At 42.4% G+C, this 22,153-nt stretch overlaps 1 protein-coding gene across 1 annotated transcript in view; it reads left to right on the top strand.

Moving 5' to 3' along the window:
- The window catches only part of dnah2 (dynein, axonemal, heavy chain 2), a 189,985-nt gene that overhangs the window by 109,666 nt on the left and 58,166 nt on the right, over positions 1-22,153 (top strand). The window contains exons 40-47 of the mRNA XM_030075754.1: positions 252-377; positions 3,837-4,055; positions 9,612-9,729; positions 17,190-17,326; positions 18,064-18,201; positions 18,445-18,603; positions 21,002-21,154; positions 21,731-21,822. Coding sequence (XP_029931614.1) covers positions 252-377; positions 3,837-4,055; positions 9,612-9,729; positions 17,190-17,326; positions 18,064-18,201; positions 18,445-18,603; positions 21,002-21,154; positions 21,731-21,822 — 1,142 coding nt within the window. The remainder of the gene's footprint in view (positions 1-251; positions 378-3,836; positions 4,056-9,611; positions 9,730-17,189; positions 17,327-18,063; positions 18,202-18,444; positions 18,604-21,001; positions 21,155-21,730; positions 21,823-22,153) is intronic.

Raw genomic sequence — 22,153 nt, 5'->3', positions numbered from 1 at the left:
GTCTAGGACAAGCTTGCATAGGAATAGCAGGCAGTTGCCATGACCGCATGGGTTGGAATGCTAACCCAAGCTGTGCTGTCATCTCTCTCTTACTGCCCTGTCCATCTACTCTGCCAAATGCAAATGTAAATGAACTGGCACCTTTAAATTTAGCTGCACCAGCCACTCTGCTTCCCAGGCTCTGGCTGAACAACAGGAAGTGAAATTATCATTCAGGGAATGACAGTGTGGCCTTTTCCCTCTGCCCTCAGATCCTGCTAATGTCTATGAAGGACATGAACATCGCCAAGCTGACCTCCATCGACCTGCCGCTGTTCAGTGGGATCATCCAAGACCTATTTCCTGGTGTGAACACCCCCACCATAGACTATGGCAAGGTACAGCAACAGCACTAATCTGACCTGTGCACAAAATCAGAATCCATAACTTTCTGCTGTTCACTAAGCACTGTACACCACAACTTGTCTAGTGTCAAGACAAATAAAAGGCTTCCAGAGTTTCACAACAGCATATGCTGACACACATTGTTCAAGGGCAATAGGACCTCATGCACAGCGCTTAGGGACAGTACAAGATCACATGATCTGTCAAAAGCAGATGGTATATAAATATATATATATAAATATATACAACCAACATCTATGTACATTCAGGATTACAACAGCTGATCTATGTCAGCAGTCTAACATTCAGGATCAGCAGTCCTGCAGAGAAACATGGTCTCCAGTAAGTTGCGTATGCTCTGACTGTGAGCCAGTGAGTATTTTTAATGGACAACAAAACACCTAGAAGGTGATTCCTCAGCTGAACTGTATTTTCTTTGGCCTGTGCCTACTCAGCTGAGGGAGACCTGCCCCCAGGGGTGGTCTTCAGACTTGTCAGCTCCTCTTAATATTCATTGTAGCACTAAAATATACATAAACACTTCTTAGCAATGCTGACACTTTGGAATGCTCAATAGAGTTAGACAGCACTTAGACAGCACTGCTGTCTCTGCCTCTGCTGCTGTCTGTCTTGTATCCTTGTCTATTCGCCTGTCTATCTATCTGTTGGCCTGTCTCTCTTTAGCTTGGCAGCAGAGGTTTGTATATGTGTTTGTGTGAGTTTGTGTATTTGTTTGCATGTGTGTGCGCGAGCATGTGTGTGTATGCACGCGTGCGTGTGCATGTCCAAGAGTGTGTTTATAAATATTGCTGATAAACAGATAGATGAATAAATAGCTGTGCACTACTACATGCAGGGTGCACACACACCTACCAGCACATACACACACACACAGGGGCTGAATTATTTATGCAGCTGTGATACTGCATTTTTCATCTCTGCTCCATTCCTCGTCTCTCCGTACTGTGAAAAGCAGATGGCACATTTTGAGGTGGCAGTCATGTGTGGAGAAGGAGAGAGAGATAGAGATGGATAGATGGATGGAATCGTCTCTCTGTCTACAACCTTCTCTTTTTTTTCTCTGTCTCACCAAATCTAGCGCGCCCAGCGCTTTCTCACTCCCTGGGTACATCATAGTGCCAGCATGTGTGTGAGTGTGTGTTCGTTTGTGTGCTCATTAGAGTTTGTGGTGGCACATAGTGTATGTGTTTGTATGCATGAGTGTGTGTGTGCATGCGTGCATGTGTGTGTGCTCAAGAGTGAGTGGTGGCACTTCCAAACGAGTGTGTGTGTACATTATAATGTATGAATGTGTGTTTGTGAATTTGTACACATGTACACATGTTTGTGTGTGTGTGTGTGTGTGTGTGAATTTGTGTATGCATTCATGCTTACCATTGCATTAATTTGAGTGTGTAGTGGCATAAATAAGTGTTTGTGGGGGTTATTGTGTGCCTGTATGTGTGTGTGTGTGTGTGTGTAAACTTGTGCATCCTGGCCCAGACAAAGGCCCAGCCAGAGTCCATTGGCTGGGCGGGAGTGCGTGCGGCGTAGTAATGAGAGCGTCATTAGTTTGGCTGGGAGGCTCCTCCACCATTAGCTAATGGATTCTTAGCCATCTGCTCTGACAGGCTCCACTGCTTACTCATTTCCACCTCCACCAGAATGGGTTGCTAGAGACATCTTCCCTCTCTCTGCGTGGAGGCTCGGGGAGTGGCTCGCCCCTTCTGGCTGTGTGGTTCAGCTCCTCCTGTCTGTTTGTCTGGCTCACTGTCAGTCAGCCGCCTGTCTGCCTCTGTGGTTGGTTATGCACCTCAGTCAGCATCTGTATCTCCTTTTCTTTCCCACAGCCTACATAATTTTTTTTGCAACTCCCTGTATCTCTTTCTCACTCTGTCTCTCAGCCCCCTCCACCCTCCCCCGTCTGTCTTTAGTTTGCTTTCTTGCAGCTTCTCAGTCAGCTTTTACTAAATCTCAACACCTGTTTGTCTGTCAGTTTTCCTGTGTCTGTGTCTGCTTCTTTTCTCCAGTGTAGAGGCCTTTGATGAAGAGGCAGTTAATCTATTTACATATCTTATGAGCCCAGTCTGATATATTGCTCCACCAATGTTATTGGTTGATGTTGGCCTTTACTAGATATACTGTATCTGTATAGGCATTTGTTTCACCAATAACACAGAAAAGGTCACGACAAAAAATCTGTTTACTACACAGTGAATTATGGCTATTCTGGATAGTCAAAGCAAGAGTAAATGTTCCCCTTCAAAGATTTGTCAACTGCATGCTGATTAAAAAAATGTTAGAAAATGTGAATCCATAAATCACTCCTTTCACTGTCATGTGGGAAATTTAGGTAATTAACAGAGTTGATCACAGGATGCACATTGGAAAGGAAGTGCAAGGCATCCAACATACTGAAATGCTATAGATCAGTGCACTCTCAAATTCAAAACACAGGTCAGTAAGCACTGATTATTATCTCCAGTTTACCACCTCATGGTGAAGCATATCAGTGGTAAGTTGCTTATGTTGTTAGGAATTTAAGTATACACTGTGGCTTAACCAACCGCCACAAGTGGTTGCCAGATAATTATCTCCCTCACAAATATATTGCCTCCACAGGCAGAGACTTCTGCCAAGGTTAAAAATACAAAGTTCTTTGGAAAAAGACAATGTGTGGCCCATCTTGTCAGCTTCTCAGGGAGCTGACCTCTTTCTTAAACTCCAGGCTGGAACCAGAAATGGGTTGCAGGCCTATTGCCCGTGGGTCTCCACAGGACACAAGCTGTAATAGATTTTAAAGAGACTGGCTCCCGGGGCGAGAGAATAAACTTGCCACCTGGGACGCTGTTGGAAAAGGCACATGAAAACCTGGTCTATTTACCTGCTATGTGTGCCACTTTTACTATTCTACCTGTTTCTCTCTCTCTCTTCCGCTGTTTCTCTCTGTTTTCATCTAACTGTAAAGTGACTTTTAAGCAAACTTTTGAAATGTCACAAAAAAATAGAATGCAAATTAATTGCTTTTCCATCAGCTAGGCTGAAGGGAATAAATCGTTTTTGTGAATGTCAAAGACAACACATCTGCTAGAATAATGGAAAGTCTTTAATTAATGGATTAGTCGTGGCAAGCGGATATTTTACAGACATTTTATGATGCCCCAAGCCACTTTTATACTGTTGTATGACAAAACAGAACCTGTTGTGACAAGCTTTCATAATTATTAATTTGACAAACCAAAATTGTTTCTCAGTTTTTCAGGCTCATGTGAATGTAACAACATTTTGTTGCACAATGTTTAGGATATTTTATAATGTTGCCACTTCTATTGACCTGTTTTTCATATACCCCCCAATGAATTTGTTTATCTCTCTGTTTGTGTACATGCCCATCTGCCAAAGTATGATTATCACAATCTGTTCACCTTTTCCTCTTCCTCTCTGTGTTCCAGTTGAAAGAGGCCATAGAGGCAGAGCTCCGGCAGAGCGGTCTGCAGGTGACTCCCTTCACCCTCACCAAGGTCATTCAGCTGTTCGAGACCAAAAACTCCCGTCATTCTTCCATGCTGGTGGGCAAAACGGGTAGTGGCAAGACGGTCACCTGGAGGACCCTGCAAAATGCCCTCATCACGCTGCACCGCAAAAAAGAACCTGGCTTCCAGCTGGTCCGGGTGGGTCGAGATGGATAGCTAGCTGAGAATATAATGAGCTAATTGCAGTATTCCCGCTGGTTATCAATTATCATGGAATTTTGAGAGTTGTGTTCCCGTCTGTGGAAGTCTGTAGAATGATAATTTTAAAGAATTCTAGATTCTCAGTTTTTTCTAAACGTCTCGTGTTACAGGATTATAAATGTACCAATGTATCTTTCAGCCAGTGTCACACATTCTTTGCAGTAAATGGTAGTTTTCAGCTGTTTCAGCTTCTGCAGAGCGGGCTCAACTGATTAGCCCTTTAGAACTTTTCTCAGCTGAAAAACATCATTAACCAACCAGGGAGGAATCACACTTTTTTAGGTCATGGAAGTGCTCCAACTTTGCTTTGGAAAGTCATGAAAAAGTCATAGAATTTTACATCAGGGCTGCTGTAGGAGCCATCATTTTGTCATCTGTAGCTGTTGGCTCTACCCTTCTACATCACCCAAAAAGTTGCCTTGTGTTCCAAATGTCTCTCCTCCTTCTTCGGTCTGCCTGTTTCTCTGAATTTCCACCTCAAGCCAAACGTAGATCTGTGTTTGGCCATCGAAGTTTTTCGTGGCAGCCATTTTAGCTCCACAATCCAGCTCCATGACTGTTGCTAAGAAACAGCTGGTTCCACGCCAGCGGATTTTTAAAATGTTTGGCACCTCTCCCTCGCAACAGGTGTGGTGGACATGGTTCCACGTTTTCACCCAGCTCCTTTTAGCTCTAAAGAAAGGGCAGCAGGTTGGTTCCTGGTTTATTGTGTTTGTGCCATAAAACAAGTGGAGAGGAACTCATTTTGACATCATCAGTGCAGAGAAATATTGTCAACTTCCAGATTTTCATACGCACTGAAACACATGGCACAAGGACAGTGGGATGGCATAGAGACAACGGAAGCCATCACATCAAACAAGATATATCACTATACGCATTCACACTCAGTATTAACATGCATTCATTCTGAGTTTGGCCATGCAGTATTGCTGTAGATTACAGCTCTCTCTGTCATTGGCTCAGGGTAAGTGTCTGTCTGTTTGACTAATAGTCTCTATTTGTTTTTATCTGCCTCTATTCCCATCTTCCCCATGACCCCCCCTCATCTTCTACCCCTCTCTTTCTCTCTCTCTTAGTCTCTTTCTTTCTCTCTCATGCTGTCCATCTATTTCTCATTTACTGTGAATATCACAACATCCGTCCCTGAGGGGCCCTTCCAAGAAATTATACATTATCACCCCTCGCTTTGACACAGACGTGTTGGAGCATTTATCACACCTATCAGGATGCGTCGTCAACATATGATCGCATCCGCAGTCCCTGGGGTGCTGTAGCTCATCTGACACACACGCACGCGCACACATGCACACACATCATACACAGACTGCCAAACATCCAGATGTATCTGTCAACACGTTTGATGCACACACACATGTATACACACATGCCATATCCATCGCCAATCCCCTCTCTCCCATGGTTTTCTCTTCTTACTAGTTTGCCATTGGTCCCTTGGGCACAGTGGAACCCCATCCTGTTTAATTGAGTGTATCTCATCATCTGCAATGGGGCTTTCCCCCTCTAATCAGTTTTAAGAGCTCCTCTGCTTTCTACCACCCTATACGCTTCAAGGGAGTCAAACGTTTTGTGTGTGTCTGTGTTTGTGCGAGTGTGTGTGTGTGTTAAACGGAGCGGATGGGCTAAGTGGAGGGGATTAAAGCACCAAAGCGAATCATCTTGTAGAAATGGAGCGTCAAAGAAAGGAAGGGAGAGTGAGACACAGGCAGGGAGATGAGGAAGTGACGCTGCTGTCTCCTTTTTTCTCTTTCTCTGTGTTCGTTGCCTGGTAATGCCTGGGCTTACAGGCTCACTTACATACCTGTTTTCTCTCTCTCTTTCTCTCGCTTTCCCTCCCTCCCTCTGCCTCTTCGTTTCTGCTCATTGTTTTGACAGTAGCATGTGTTGATCCAGCTCTATCAAGATGCTGTGTCTCTTCGGGCCTGGAGACAATAGAGTCACACACAGATACACTTGACTGGGTCGGTACTGCCCTGCGATGTTTCAAATGGGCCCCAGAGATGTACGCACAAACACACACGCGCAAACAAACACACACACACATACACTCGCTTGAAGAGCACAAACATATTAAGACATACCCACAGATACAAGTAGACCTCGCTTGCAAATGTTTTCACTCTGATTCTCTCTCTCTCTCTCACGCACACACACACACACACACTCATATAACCACTCACAGTGTTAACTTGCTAACTTGCTGTTGACTGATACACACAAACACTCACACACACACAGCAGAGGCATCCTAGAACAGGCGGGGAAGGCAGCACTAGTTCAGAGACGGCGCTAATTGCCGCTGCTTACCGGTGCTTTCTAGTGACAATATGTTTGCGGCGGTGCGTCTAACTAAGCCACGCTGTTTGATGCTGCCCCAGTTGGATGCTGGCACTTGCTAGTATCTCTCAGGGGCGCACGAACGCATAGACACACACACACACACACACACACACACACAAACACTGTGGTCTAACTCCTCTCCCTCAATTTCATCCCTCCGTAGTCCCCCTCATAGTCTCCTCCTCTCCTTCCTCTTTCTTTCACTCTCTCTCTCTCTGTGTCACTCACGTGGAAACTCCAGATGTGGTTATAAATAGAGAATGGGGTGGTGTGTGTGTATGTATGTGTGTGTTTGTGTGGTGATAGGGTGGTAGAAGGAGAGAGAGGAAGAAGAAGAGGGGTGCTGTTTCCAATTTTAATGATGTTTCTTGCGCCTCAAATTAGCCTGCTTTTAAAATGTGCATAAACCTTATTGGCATTGTGCGTGTGTGTGTGTGTGTGTGTGTGTGTGTGCGCGCACGCACGTCTTTGTGTGTGTGTGAGCGTGTGTGTGTGTGTGCGCGCGCGTGTGTACAATCAATATACATGCAAGACTAAGTGCTCATCCCTGCTCATGTTGTTTCGCCCTCTTAACCTCCACCCGATCTTTTGCTCTTCCATTTTTGAGCCTTTTCACATATCTTTACCCTTGCTCTTTCTCAAGCCACACTCAAGAACATCACTACATCACGTATGCAAAGGGCTTGTGTGTGTGTGTGTGTGTATAAGTGTGTGTCATGCATGCAGCTCCCCATGGTTCCTGCTGTAATTCTGTGTGCTTTCAGCTTGTTCCGAGTTCCCTCTGTGACTCAACCCCACATGTCTATTTGTGTCTTCTCTCTCACCTTCTTCCTCTCTCTCTCGCTCTCTCTCGCTGTCTCTCTCTTGCACACACTCTTACTATCTCTTGCTTTTTTCATCCTCTAAAAATTTCTCCTTTATTCTCTCTCTCCTCTCACTCTCCCACTCCATTTCTCACTCACTTTCTCCCTTCTTTTCACATTTCATTTCACATTTTCTTTCTTCCACCTTCCCCTCTCACCCTCTACCCATCTTTTTTTCACACTTTCACTCTCTTCCTCTCACTTTGTCTTCTCTCTCCTCTCTCCCCTCTCTCCTCTCTCTCTCCTCCTTCCACGCCTGCCATCTCTCCTTTCATTTTCTGACTCAACACCTTGCTCTTTGCATATCTATTTCTGGTCTCTATCTTCCTCTCCCCATGCCAGCATCACCTCCCCCTGGTTCTCATTATCTGTCTCTCTCTTCCTCTCTTCTGCCTCTGTCTCTGCTTAGATACCTTCTATTCCTGACCCTGTCCCACCCACACGTGCACATGCACACGTGCAAACACACATACAGAGACGTGCACACAGTTGCACACCTCCACACAGCACCTAAAGCTGCTATGCATTCTGTGCTCTCAGCATGCAACATTTCAAAGGCATGAGATCCTCAGACCAGTCATTTCTTTACCTGTGTGTTCTCTTGTTGCCTCTGGGAGCGTGAGAAACTTCACCTTCCTTGTGAGAGAGAAAGGAAACTGCAATATCAACATGATTGGCTTACTTTCTCCCTTTCCCCCATTTCGAGGAGAGTTGAATACAGCATATGATTATGAAAGTACATTCTAAACAAGGGGGTTTTCAAACCTTTTTATGTTCTGGACCCCCAAGATGACTTTCAATAAACTGAGGACCCCCATTTGACCTTTGCCCTATATCAAAAAATATTTTGCATTGTGTTATGTATTGATCTGACATTTACATATATAATATTGATAATTATAAATATAGTCTTTTTGTAATTTGCAAAAACATTTTGTGAAAATTTAATTTTGTTCTCTTTTTTCTTGCCAGTTTTCTAATGGTTTTCATGTCAATTTTTGCCTTTTTTCACAAATGGTCTAGTGATTTTTTCTGATTGCCTTTTTTACCACTTTTTTTTTTTTTTTTTTTTTTTCAAGTGAATCTATGCAGGTTTCAAAGGCTTAATTTGTTTAGATGTCATACTTGAACACTCACAAATAGGCCTTTTTTCACAGCAGCCATTATGACATGAAATAGCAGGTAAAACCACATGTCACTAATTAATTAAGGTTCTGTTCCACTTATGTGTAGCAGAGCTTTTCCAGTGAGCCAACACGAACAATGCCAGCTACCTGGCTCTGTAAGACCAAAATGGAACAGAACCTTAATTAATATTATCAGTAACACCTGTGTTTACCTGCTGTCATGTCAAATAGCAGGTAAATGGCATGACAATGCCTTGTCAGGTGTTATTACATAACATGTACAGGTGTGATGTGATGTCTCTGGCTGCCATACTGTCTTCCACAGCAACCTACAATACTTCAATCAGAACTAAATTTTGCTCCATTTTTGACTTCCATATGCAAAAGTGTAAACAGAAAATAAAGTAGAACAGATGTTCCTTGAAAAGCTACTGTTAAATTATAATACATTCTATTTTTTGCCATTCAAACATTGATAGCTGACAAACAAGTCATTAATGTTATGATGTAAGAAAACCAAGCATTTGTTTCAGTTTTTCTGTATCTTTGTTCCCTCTGTGTGCACTCCTTCCTGTCTGCACTTAGTTAGTAAGCACTCACTTTTTTGTCACCTCAAAAGTGTAAGATCCACACCCACTGCTATCTGCAGACAAAGTAGGACAGAGACTCCTTGAAAAGCTCCTGTTAAATTATAGTCCATTTTATTTTTTGTCAGTCAAACTCGGTTGTCAACAAACTAGAGTCTTCAATGACAAAAGCAATCATTTGTTTATTTTTTTTTTTTTAATCTTCCCAATCTGCATGTACTCTTTTCAGTTAATTACCATGCACTTCCTTTTTTGTCTCTTCACAAGTGTAAGATCCACCTTAAATGTAGCCTGCATACAAAGTAGAGCAGACGTTCCTCAAAAAGGTACTGTTGGTTATAAAGCATTTTATTTTTTGTCATTCAAAATCTCGGAAGCTTACACACGAAGGTTTTATCAGCCAGGTGATTTGACCATAACAAGCATCTGTTTCAGTTTTTTTACACCTGTAATATTTTCTTCCTTCCTCTGTGTTACCTTCTTTCATTTGTCGCTTTGCACACACTTATTTTTTGTGCTCTTTTACTTCTTGTCCTGTGCCCTGTCAAACAACAGGTGTATCCTTTGAACCCCAAGGCAGTGAGTCTGGGAGAGCTGTACGGAGAGAACAACCTCTCCACCAATGAGTGGACAGATGGAGTGCTCTCGTCCCTCATGAGATCGGCCTGTGCAGGTACTGAACACACACAGCGTAGTTCCCACTAGTCTTAAATGAAGGCAGTCGAGGGATTGAGCATTTTTCCAATTTACATTTCTTATCTTCTCTGAAAACATTCAACCTCAAAAATTACTTTTTTACTTCTCCTTTGCCTCATAAAGCAATATGAAAGGCTTGCAAATCTTGTTTGAAAATGTTCATATTGGCCCCGGTGGAGAAGAGCCTGGAATTGTAGAAAGTAGGTCCAGGAAATAGTGAAAAACAGAGTAGGGTGTACATGAAAAGGTAATTTAAAGTGTCCTTAGTCTTTGTCTCATTAATCTAAAACACACTGGTTCAACTTTCATTGCACACACTGGCTCCAGCCTTTTACTGTGTGGCACCGTCGTCTCAAACAGTGCATCAAAATACTGTTTGGTGCTTTGTCAGTAAATAAATCTTTCAACACAAAAAAAGTGCATCAAAAAGTGTCTTCTCAGATGAATTAACTTTTTTTTTCCACTGTGCACAGTGCTACTTTGGTGAGTTTATTTCAGCAGAGCAGTGGAACTTTTCTGTGCTGGGGGCTGCCCTGCTTTTCCATCCTGTCTAAGGCTTTTGTCACAACATTAACCTAAATTAAACTGAATGGAGTTAAAAAATCGTTCATGCTGTAGGCACACATGCAGAGTTTGTGGTTGTCACTAGCCCTGCACTGCCCTTTGGCTGCCATCACCATTACCAGCCTGTTCAAATTATGACTCGAAACGAATACTTTTGCATTTGCCTAAGCAGAAAACTGGGCTAGTGGATTAGTAACATTTTCTTCTCAGGCTTGTAGGCAGTGGAGGTATGCTGGTAAAGCTGCTGTGAAAATGGATCAGTTTAAGCCAGCATACAATGTGACTCATAAGTTTTGCCAAACTGGCACACATAAAAAGATTCATAGTTTATTTTTATACTGGTCAGTAGATCCCACTTGATCTGCTCAAGTTTCTTTGGGGCTCTATGATTTTTATTGGGTCCTGCCTACAGTAGTGATCTTTATAGGCCCACTGGGGACCGTAATGTAAGATCAGGCTGAAGACACAACATTACATGAAATGGTGTAGCATACGCATAGATGTAGAGTCTGTGTAGTCTGTCACAGTTTGGAATCCCAAATATACATCTCAAGTTTGGTTGACCGAAGTCAATTAGTTAGGTATTATGTCTCTTCTCTATTAACTTCACTTGTGCGCCACAGTTTTTCAAAGCTATAGGTGGGAGCCATAATCTAGGAAGTACATCTAAAGTGTATTGTGTGCAAAATTTGGTTGAGATTTGATCAGGTTTATTGGAAAAAAGGCTTTGGACACAATACAACAAACTGTCATGTGGAAATGAAAATTTGCATGTGAAATGGATTTGTATTGAGCCAAGGAATTAAAAGGAAAACATTTGGGTATAGACTTTAAGATTCAGTAATTACTGGCCAAAGCATAAAGCTGCTTGTTGTAGTGTCACTCTGGGAGATTCAAAATGTATTTACCAGATTTGACTGCGCTAGGACTTAAGGTGTCTTAGGTGCATATTATTTTAGGGCAAAGAAGAAGAAGAAGAATACTGACAAAAACAACAGAGTTTCAGCTCCTAGACTTGAGCCCCTAATAACCTCCACAACCCTACCAATGTGGAAAATTTATTGTAGGTCTTCACTATCAAACACAACATCATGAAATAAGGCGGTCTAGTTCCACACTTCATGGACTCCCTCAAAGATTTCAATCAGTGCAAACAATAAATAAGTCATCTGCTTCACAATTGAGCAGTGCATCAAAAATACATACATGTTCACTCCAGAAAGCCTCAGACTTAGGAAAAAAATTTTATCTCCAAAACAACACTTCCTATAACCTTATCAAATATTCAAATCCAAAATGCTCAGTTATTTCAGCACTTTATTTCCAATAATTGCAACATTTCCCCTGCATTATAATATACATGTTATCACTGTATGTTGTTGTCTGTGACTCACGTATTAATCTTATTGCATGCTAGTCAAAATGTTATTCAAGGCTGTAAACAAATGGCTTGTAACATCTTCCTTCTTTCTTCTATCTACTTTTGTCATCTCATTAAGTGTCTTGCTAAAATATAAGAGATGCTTTGGTTTTTTATGACTGACATAGAAAAACACTTACAGCTACACTGCTAATAAAATTAAAACAGGTTCCAATCCATTTAACAGTCCGTAACCATAATTCATGTCATTAGTAACACCTGTGTTTACACTGCTATTTTATGGCAAAATGACTGCTGTGAAAAAGGTCCATTGATAACCAAAATGATATTGCTGTATAACTACAGCAGGCCTGAAACAGATATAGAATGCTTTTGCCAGGTATAAGCTCTACAAGTCAGTGCTGGGATGGGAGACGGACACGCTGCACTTTCTGTCTGTAGGGGAAAACACCACAGCAAAAAAAAAAAAAAAAAAAAAAAGTGAAGTCTGAGTTTTCACAGCACAGACACAGATCAGAGTCCCAGCATGTAAGAGAGAGGAACACAGTTCAAATGCAGCTTTGCCCACGCTGGCTTATTGTGGACCAATAATGCTGTGGGGAACACGGAGTGACATTTGAGAGAGAGAGCAAAGAAGACCTGGGAGCTCTTCTGAAAAGATTGAGAGATTTAGGGAAAGGTGGAAGCAGGCAGACAGAGAGATAGATTGAGATAGAAGTGGCATGTCGCCTGAAATTGGAAGTGAAGTATCTGCGCTGCTTCGGGGGGCACACACACATACACACACTCACACAGACACTTACACGTGAACACACACACAGGCGACCTCAGAAAATCAAGTGTTGAGCGCAGGGGGACGGCGTCTCTCATACAGCTGTGTCCTGCCCATCAGAGCTATCTGCCCCCTCCCTCTTTCTTTCTCTCTAAAACCTTATCCCTCGCTCTTTTTAGCCCTCCACATCATTACCTGGAAACCCTGTTGCCTTCTCTGGAGTCCTTTCTTTCTTAACAGCTTCTCTTCCTGCCCAAACTCATTCCCCCTGCTTGGTTTTCTGCTCAACAGAAAGGGAGAGAGGGATAGAGTCGCAGGAGGTGGGTGAGTCAGAGGCAGGTTCCTGCCAGCCAGCCGGCTCAAGACACTTTTTCATCCGCTGCCTCCTCTCTTTCTCTCTCATCCCCCGCTCTCTCCATCTCTGTGGTCCGTCGAGGCCCAGTGTGTGTGCTGTTCACTAGAGATACCAGGACCAACGGAGGAGGGCCAAATCCTCTCTTTCTCTCTTTCTCTCTCTCTCTCTCTCTCTCTCTCTCTCTCTTTCTGTCTCTTTCCCATCAAATTTATTCTCCCCCTTTTATTCCTTCCAAAACTCTTTCTCTCTCGCCCAAACACGTTCTCCCTATTTACCTGACCCTTCTATCTCCTTCTCCTTCTCTTTCTGACCCCTCTCTCATTCTCTCTGGTCTCCTTCCCAGTCAGAGTTCTCCCAGCAGGCCTTGCTCATGCCCCTCAACCAACCCACTTTTGGCACACAGCGCTATCCCACTGGGGCACATCCACACATCTTGGCATTGTTTCACCACTCACAACACACATATTTTGGCACATCACGGTGTTCACTCACACACTCGGACCCGTTCTGCCATATACGCATATGCACACACTCGCAAATGCACACCAAAACAAGAGCCCGCTGGGGAAAAGCAGTGTTTGTTCATGTGCCTTCCTCTTGTTTCATGTGCACTGTTTGTGTTTTTCTTTTTTCTTTTTATTCGTACCAAGCATTCATCCTCTCTGGTTCACCATTGGGACAGCATCTCTAATCTCTCTGTTCTCTCCCATTCACTTTGTCTAGGTGTGATTCTTCGAGCTGCTATCTGATTGTTTGTCCTACTGTCGCCACCATTTTGTAGCTGGCTGCTGTTGGCATTCTCTTCTCTGGTGTGCATGTGCTCTGTCTGTGTTGCTGCCTTTTTTGCCAATGCAGTCTTCTGTCCCTTGTGATGCCACACACTGCAGCATGACACACACTCACACACACAAGTGCATGTAAAAACACGTGCACTCAGGCTCTGTCCAGCTCTGAACGTGGATGTGCGCCAAATTGGCACCCGAGTCCTCTACCTCTTACTATCACACTCCCTTTCTTTTGCCCAATTTTCACCATTGTCTCCACGGTATCTGATGGCACCAAGTCACCCCCTTTTCCCCCAGAATCCCATTTTTTCTCTGATCTTTGGGACACAGCTACAAATAGCTGCATTATCCAGCCTTGTTTACACTGCCTTTTGTCTCCTATACTATTCGTCCTCACTCTACATTCCTCTGATCTTCCTGCCACCCTCCTTCTTTTCCTTCTTTTGGCTTTTTAGCGCTACCATGTAGTCATCACCACCCCCAGTGCCCTCCAGCCCCATTTCTCACTGCTCTTCCCTGTGCCAGTGTGTCAGCCTGCCACAGAGATATCTGTGCTGTGTTGGTGATGCCAGCCATTTCTGCCTCTATGTGACCAGGCATTATGAAGTAGAATACAGGAGCTGATAATATAAATAAATGCTGGACAGTGCCATAACTTGTTGTTCCCCATACTGTCAAACTTTTCCTATTTCTGTAATAAGCGCCAGTTAATCTAATCATATATTCCATTATCAAAAATAACATTTTTACATTATCAGATGTTATTATATTTCTGACTCATATAAAGTGACATTATATAAATCTTAATTACATTAACTGGCAACTGTTACTGTGTCAGCTACAACACTGCTCCTGTAGAATTGCTTGCAGTCATTACACTGTTTCATTCACTCATATCCCTCCATCCTTTTGGCATCACAGGCAGGGTGGCCTAAGTTGGCCGAATGGGCCTGTCTGTCCATGTGTCCGTCTGTTCAACACTTCATTCCAAGGCAGCATATCTTAAAATCCGTTGGGCAGATTGCCATGAAATTTGGTGAGCACATTCAACCTCATGGATGAATCCTGTTGAATCCTGTCAGTTATGGTGACCTTGTGAGCCTTCCCCATGGCGCCACCATCAGGCACAATTTTGGCTTGTGCGCAATATCTCAAAATCTAGCGAGAGGATTGGCATGGAATTTATTGAGCACATTCATGCTCACCAGAGGATAAACTCGCTCTGTTTTTGCAATCTCACAACCTTTCCAATAGCGCCACCCCCAGCCCAAAATGTCAGCTTTGCAAACAAGATATCACAAAACGTAATCAATGGATAGTCATGTTATGATTGGGAACATACCTCTTGATTGCATTGTCCGTATGACCTTTCCTCTAGCAACACCCCTAGGCCAAAATGTCAAATTTAAAATCTATTAGATGGATTATAATCCATCCAGTGGATGAAACCTGTCAACTTTGGTGACCTAATGACCTTTCCACTAGCGCCACTCTCAGGCGAAAATGTACAAACCCCATTCTCCTATCACTTGCATTCCCCTGGCATACACAAAGCCAGTAGGGCACCAGCAGCGGAAGGCCTGCACTTTCTTTTTTTAAATGTATCCTTTATTTAATAAGGAAAAAATCCCATTGAGATTAAAAACCTCTTTTGCAAGAGTGACCTGCCCAAGAAAGGTTAAATCAAGTAGTTACAGACAGATAATAAGACACTAATCAATAACAAAACACACAAAGAAAGCATTGCTAAGAGAATTATCCAGCTTCACAGAAGCATAATGCATGTCAACAACCTAACAAATTTGCCTCCAAGTCTTTCATTTTGCATTTAAAAGCAGACAGCGAGATCAGCTCTTAATTGTAAGTCATTCTGCATACTATTCCAGGTAGAAGGTACAGAATACATAAAAGCCTTTTTTCCCACTCTGTATTCATTCTATTTACGCATTTTTCCCTCACTCTATTCCTCTCCAGCATTATGACTCCCATCAGTCCCAGTGACTTGTAAGACAGCTTTGACATGAGCGACAATACGTCGCATGAAAGAATACTCTCTGGCAGTATGCCACACACCTGTGCAGGTTATGCACACACACACATACACACGCACATGCACACACATACACGTGCACACAGTCATCCATTTTTCTAGCATCCATTTATCCTATTCATCCCCTCACATGCTTTACTTCCTCTTTCCTTTCCTCTGTTCCATCTCCCCACCTCTAATTGCTCTGCCGGTTTCCCTTCCTACAAATTCATTGCTTTTCATGCCTTCCGCCTCTTATCACGGTAACGTGATATTTATCTCTCCACTGTTCTCCCTCTGATCACCTGTTCACCTCTGCCTGCTCCCAGCTGTGTTTGTGTATTGCATGCCACACACTGAGACGAGACGGCTGTGATAGCTGGGACACAACCGCCAATCAATCCATCAATCAATCATCCTATCACCCGCTGGCACTCTTGTGTGTGTATGTGTGTGTGTGTGTGTGTCATTTGCATCCTTTTTTCCTTGATATCTTCTTTTTTTCAGGACTTTATCATCTGGGAGGCTGTCACATTTCCTCCGCCTCTCTCAGATCTCACTATGAAATCTTTCTCCCCCTTTTCTTATTCATATCAATCAGGATTTGCGGAGCAGTTGGGTCTCCTCAGTGTACCATCTGCTTTGTTTGTATGTGTATGTATGTGTGTCCTTGTGTGCGAGCATGTATGTAGGTGTGTGTTAGTAGATTGTAACAACCTGACATATATGTGTGCGTCTGTATTTGCGCGCGTGCGTGTGTGCTTGCACGCCTCACTGCTCCTCCGTTCAGCTCGACTTGTTTATCTTTTCCTCCTACCTTTATTCGCCAAAAGGCTCAATCCCAGAAGGCTCGTGACAGTTTTACTTGTCAAACGTGTGTTTGTATTTCCTCCACTGTGTGTGTCTTTCTCTCCCCATCGCTGGTTTGGTCTCATTCATGTTTGAAGTTACTGTGGCTCCTCTCACTCTCTCTTGGTTTGCAATGAAACAAACTGATGCTGGCAGTGTGAGGGAACTGCTATATGAGCATGGCATGCAGCAGCAGGGACAAAATAAGAAAAAAGCTACTATTATTGAGGGCAATTGAGAGTGACTTTTGGTTCAATTTTGTGTGAGTCAGAGTGCAAAGCTGGGGTGGACTTGCATTGACATTTAGATTTTAGTACTTTAACTGACGGTCTTATCCAGCGTGAAATACATACAGCACGTTTCACAATAGAATATGCTTCAAATCCTAGATCTCCAATATTAGAAGCAACCAGTCATAAAGTGCCATGACCATGACCATAACCGTGATCATCAAATGATTATGAGGAAGAGAAATGGATGTTATTGTATTTATTTATTTATTTATTTAATAAAAAGGTAAGGAAAGAGGGAAAAGGTTTATTAGAACATTAGCATGAGCAGAGGAGGGTGTGGAAGAGGGTAACATGACGTATGTCCACAATCTTCTCCAATCTAAACCATAAAGTGCTCTGTGTGTTAAGGTTTGAACCTTCTTACTACATTTGTATTTCACACATCCTGCCTCTCTTCTCTGACCTTTAGATGAGAAGCCGGATGAGAAGTGGATTGTGTTTGATGGGCCTGTAGATACACTGTGGATAGAGAGTATGAACTCCGTTATGGATGACAACAAGGTGCTCACGCTTATCAATGGAGAGAGAATCTCCATGCCTGAACAGGTGAGGATGAAACTTGAAACCAGATCAATATATTGCAGAGACAAGTATATATTCTGTTTAGTCCTACAGTGAATTTATGGTGAAGGTGTGTAGATCTAAATCAGCTGTTTTCAAACAGCTAGACTAGGCATTTTCAGGTTCCACTTGACACAGAGGGCAAACGATGCCAAATTGAAAACAGTGTGAAGCTGAGGAAACAATGACTAAAAACTGTTGTGTTCAGGGCTGCAAGCAAAAGTTCTCCAAAGGAAACAGATTGGGGCTCTTTTGGTTTCCATCTGGTAAATCCGACAAGGCAACAGCACAAAGACAGGCCTGGATTAATAGCTTAAAATGAAAGAGGAGCCAGAATATCCAAGTGGCTTGATCCATTTAGCTGACGTCCAGCTCTCGTCAGAAGTGGGAAAGACTAGCAACTAACAAATCACCACTGTGCTTGTGTGTTCTACATGATTTAGTGAATGAAGAGCATTACATATACCATTTCTCACCTTATAAACTAGCTGAAAAATTCTCATCTAATCTCTGATACTTGAATGAACATTCATTGTTTAAAACATAATCTATTAGCTGTGACCACACATTGATATTAATTAGTTAGCAGTTTCTTTGAATGTGATCTCAGCTCTCTGGTGTTCCAGTTGATCAGATGTCTCCACTACAGAAAATAAGCTAACATTTGGCTGCCATGTGTTATTTATTGTAAAATGGCAGAGTTTTTTTTTTTTTTTTTCTAGGTATCTTTGCTGTTTGAAGTGGAGGACTTGGCAGTGGCCTCTCCAGCTACTGTGTCTCGCTGTGGGATGGTCTACACAGACTGCTCTGCTCTGGGATGGAAGCCCTTTGTTCAATCCTGGCTGGACAAACGGCACAAGGTACAACACACTTGTTCATAACAGTCTGGACCATTTAAGCCAGCTAGACCCTGCATATGTAGAGAAGGAATGGAAATCTGCATTTTGTCCTTTCCAAATTTTGGGAAGGTTGCGATATCTGCAAAAGGTCAGCAGTAGTTTGGTATTAATAGCGTAGAATAACTATGCACCATGGTGGCAGACAACATGTTTACATTCCTACCTCTTTACCACACCTCTCTCCACTGGTCCATCACTCTACAGGTTGAAGCGGGTCATCTGAAGCCTCTGTTTGAGAAATATACAGAGGAGACATTGGCCTTCAAGAAGAAGAGCTGCAAGGAGCTGGTCCCCATCACAGACCTCAACAGCGTCACCTCTCTCTGCCGCCTCTACGACTCCCTGGCCACGTCCAGCAATGGGGTATAATCAACAGAATCCATTATTCATTTTCTCCATCTCACCCATCAGATCTTGTTAAAGTTTCCACCTACACCCATTTCTCAGCAGTCATTATATATGGATTCTAGAAAGCACTAGGTGGAACTGAATCAGGAGTTTAAAAATGTTTTGAGTAAAAGCAAGCCATGGGTCTGGTGAATAGCAAAAAGCATTGTTACCCTCACAAGAGGCGTCAAGTAATCTATGATCTTTATCACAAGTTTCACAATCTCTAGACAAGCGCTTGCTTCCAGAGCAGACATTTAACAGAATCATCTAGTGAAGAGGTAATATATCACCACACAGAATGCTTTAAAAATAACATTTTGCCATTTAATATTTTAGCTTGATAACAAATTGTCTTGCAACTAGTTGCTTGCTTGTTGCACTGTCTTCCATTGTTGAGCAGGTGAAACTAGGAGTTGGCAAGGAGGGTATTGAGAGTGTCTTGAAACTCCAACGGGTGCAGAGTCCCATTAACCCTGCAAAGATAAATCCTGGTTATATTCTGCTGTGGAGCAGTAAAAATCTTCCTTTTTTTGCCCTTTCAGAGATCTCAACAAATATAAGATCACTGTCAGCCGTCTTTGGCTGGAAACTTTGAGCCAGTCAAGTTAGAACTTGTTGTTTTGTGGATGAGCAAAGAAGGGAGTGGGAGGGAGAAGCAACAGTGTTTTTTCTTTTTTTCTTTTTTTTTTGTCATGTGTTGCTTTGTCTCTATGCGTCGTTGTGTGTCTTTGATTCTCAATGGTGCAGTGGAACTCTGCATACCTTGACGGTACAACAAAGACGTGTTAAAACTGTGTCTCACTTTCATTTCTTTCCTCTCTCGTTCTCTGGCTTTCTCCTGCTCTGTCTCTGATTCAGGTGCTGTATCTGCATGACTGCCGCAATATGATTCACATTGCAGCAGTATTCCCAGCAGTGATTCAAACTTTATTTATTTTTTTATTTCCAAGATCAGCAACCTTTCTGTTAAGGAAAGAGATTAGGAACAATTATAGAAGCTTGATAATCCATATCTCTAGAGAATCAAGGTCAGTGAGATAATGGAGGCCAGTTAATTGGTCAGGCAACTGTTATGTTTACTGAACCACAACTTATTTAAGACATGACTGATCTGTTTTGCTATTGTTAATATTCTACTACTAGTAGTAGTACCACTAGTACAAAAAGAAAGTACTACTAAAACTACTACTACCACCACTACCAATACTAGAACTACTACTACTACTACTAAGAATAATTGTAATAATGATGATGATGATGACGATAATAACAATGATAACAATTATAAATAGAATTGCAAATGGCCATCAGCAGAATTCAAGCCTAAGGGACAAACAATTTGACAGCTAACCCTAACCCTAACCCGAGAATATACTCTAAGCTTGACTCATCATTATGGAAAAGACAAAACATTTCAATGACAGCCCGTCCATTTGAAAAACTGCTGACTTGTTCTCAGTCTATACATCGTGACCAAATGTGATATGACACACACTACAAAAATGTCTGGCTAATATGTAAAGTTTTGATGGTCAGGCAATAAACTCAGGGCATATGCCTCCCTTCCTGTTTGCACACATTGTCCTGCAGAGCCTGATTTCCCAATGACACAAACTCTTACAGGTGCTATATGAGGCATTTTGGCACCAATAAATTATAGCACATTGATTTTGAACCCCAATATGATTTCCATTACAAACATTGAAACTGTTGCCAAAACAATTGGTAGCCACTACCGAATTCTGCCCTACATTTAATATTGCGTGCCAGGGCGGATTTTGTAGAAAATCTGCCTGATCATTACATGGCCCAAAAAAAGGAACCATTGTTACATTCAAATAAGGCAGGATTTAATTTTTACTTATCATTCATGCTCTCCAAAACAAATGCAGACGAAGTGGTGCCAGGGAAAGGAGGGGTTTGCAGCATCCTCATGGCAACAGGAAACACTGGGGTTAATGGGAAATGTGGCCTTAATTTTGATGTCAGTGCCCCTTAAATTTCACACAACAGCAAAGAAATTTGAGTGAATACACATCAAGGCATGGGAGTGATACTCATGATGAATCAAAACATGACTTTGTACATTAAAAACAGCAATTTAAGAAAAAAATGCAACAACATAGCATAGATGCTGACAAGTATTAGTCATAGAAACTGTTTTGCATATCAAGTAATAGTCATACAATTTTATTAACCTGTATCTTGTAAATGGTTTCCATCCTCATTGACTTCTACTAGAACTGTTACTTAATGCCAACAACAACAACACAAAAAAAACAGTTTGACACATTTTCTTCAAAATAAAACAAAATCATTCCTATATGAAAACATTCATTTCTTCATCCTCTCTCTGTCTTCCCTCCTCCAGGTGAATCCATTGGACACAGAGCACTATGGTCGGATGGTGGAGCTCTGGTTCATCTTCAGCCTCATCTGGTCCGTCTGTGCCTCTGTGGATGAGGACGGCCGCAAGAAAATAGATAACTTCCTACGGGATATGGAGGGCACCTTCCCCAACAAGGTCCTTTGCTGATCATACCATTTCTTTGCAAACATATGATGACATACAAACACAGAGAAATGTTTATGTATGCACACAGAACAAATTTGTGAGCATATGACCATAATACCTGAGTTAGCAACTCTGACAGACTATAACATGTAAATCTTCCAAAATGTTTTGAGCAGCTTTTAGTGTTCCTTGATCAGTCCTCCACTTCATTAAAAGGAGTCATGTGTGTTTGGATCAGATGCATTCTCCCAGCCTCCCAACTGTGTGACAATAGAAGACAGCAATTTTAACATGGCCAAGCTCAGGCCAATGATGTTGGTAGTTGCATACACACTGAGGTGCAGGAGACAAGTCAACTAAACCACTCATTATTTTGAACACTTGTCTGCAGGAGCTTATTTGGCTCCCTTATGATGAGGCATTTGAAGTACACCACAGACAGTGACAATATATTCTTTTTCTATTTTTCCAAAAAACTGAAAAAAGAAAAGTCCACAGATATGTGGCTGGCAGCCACATTTGCCTCATGTGTTTTATGCATTGAACTGTTTCATTTTTACCAACAGTCACTGAACTCCTTTTCAGGACACTATCTACGAATATTATGTGGACACAAAGAACAAAACCTGGGCTACTTTTGAAGATAAGCTGCCAAAGGGCTGGCGTTACACTGCCAAGTGAGTAACCGTCTGGCCTTGTGTACCTGAGCTCGGCAGGTGTGCTTGAGTGTGTGCGTATGTGAGTGTGTGTCTGCGTGCATGTGTATGTGCATGGCTGACCCTGTGTACCTGAATTTGTGCCAGCCACCTGCTGCCAGGTGTGCTGGCCCACACTAAGTCACCATCCTCACCTCTATACACAACATTACTTCCTGTGTGTGTGTGTGTGTGTGTGTGTGTGTGTGTGTGTGTGTGTGTGTGTGTAAGATGTCTTCCTATTGTGTTTTTAGCATCATATAAGAAACACACAGACTTTCTGGCAAGTTATCTAACTCTTCATTTGACTTAT

Source organism: Myripristis murdjan, chromosome 18 (assembly GCF_902150065.1).
Source record: "Myripristis murdjan chromosome 18, fMyrMur1.1, whole genome shotgun sequence".
NCBI classification, from domain to species: Eukaryota; Metazoa; Chordata; class Actinopteri; order Holocentriformes; family Holocentridae; genus Myripristis; species Myripristis murdjan.
The sequence above is the reverse complement of the archived record's forward strand: the minus strand, read 5'-3'. Positions and strand labels throughout refer to the sequence as shown.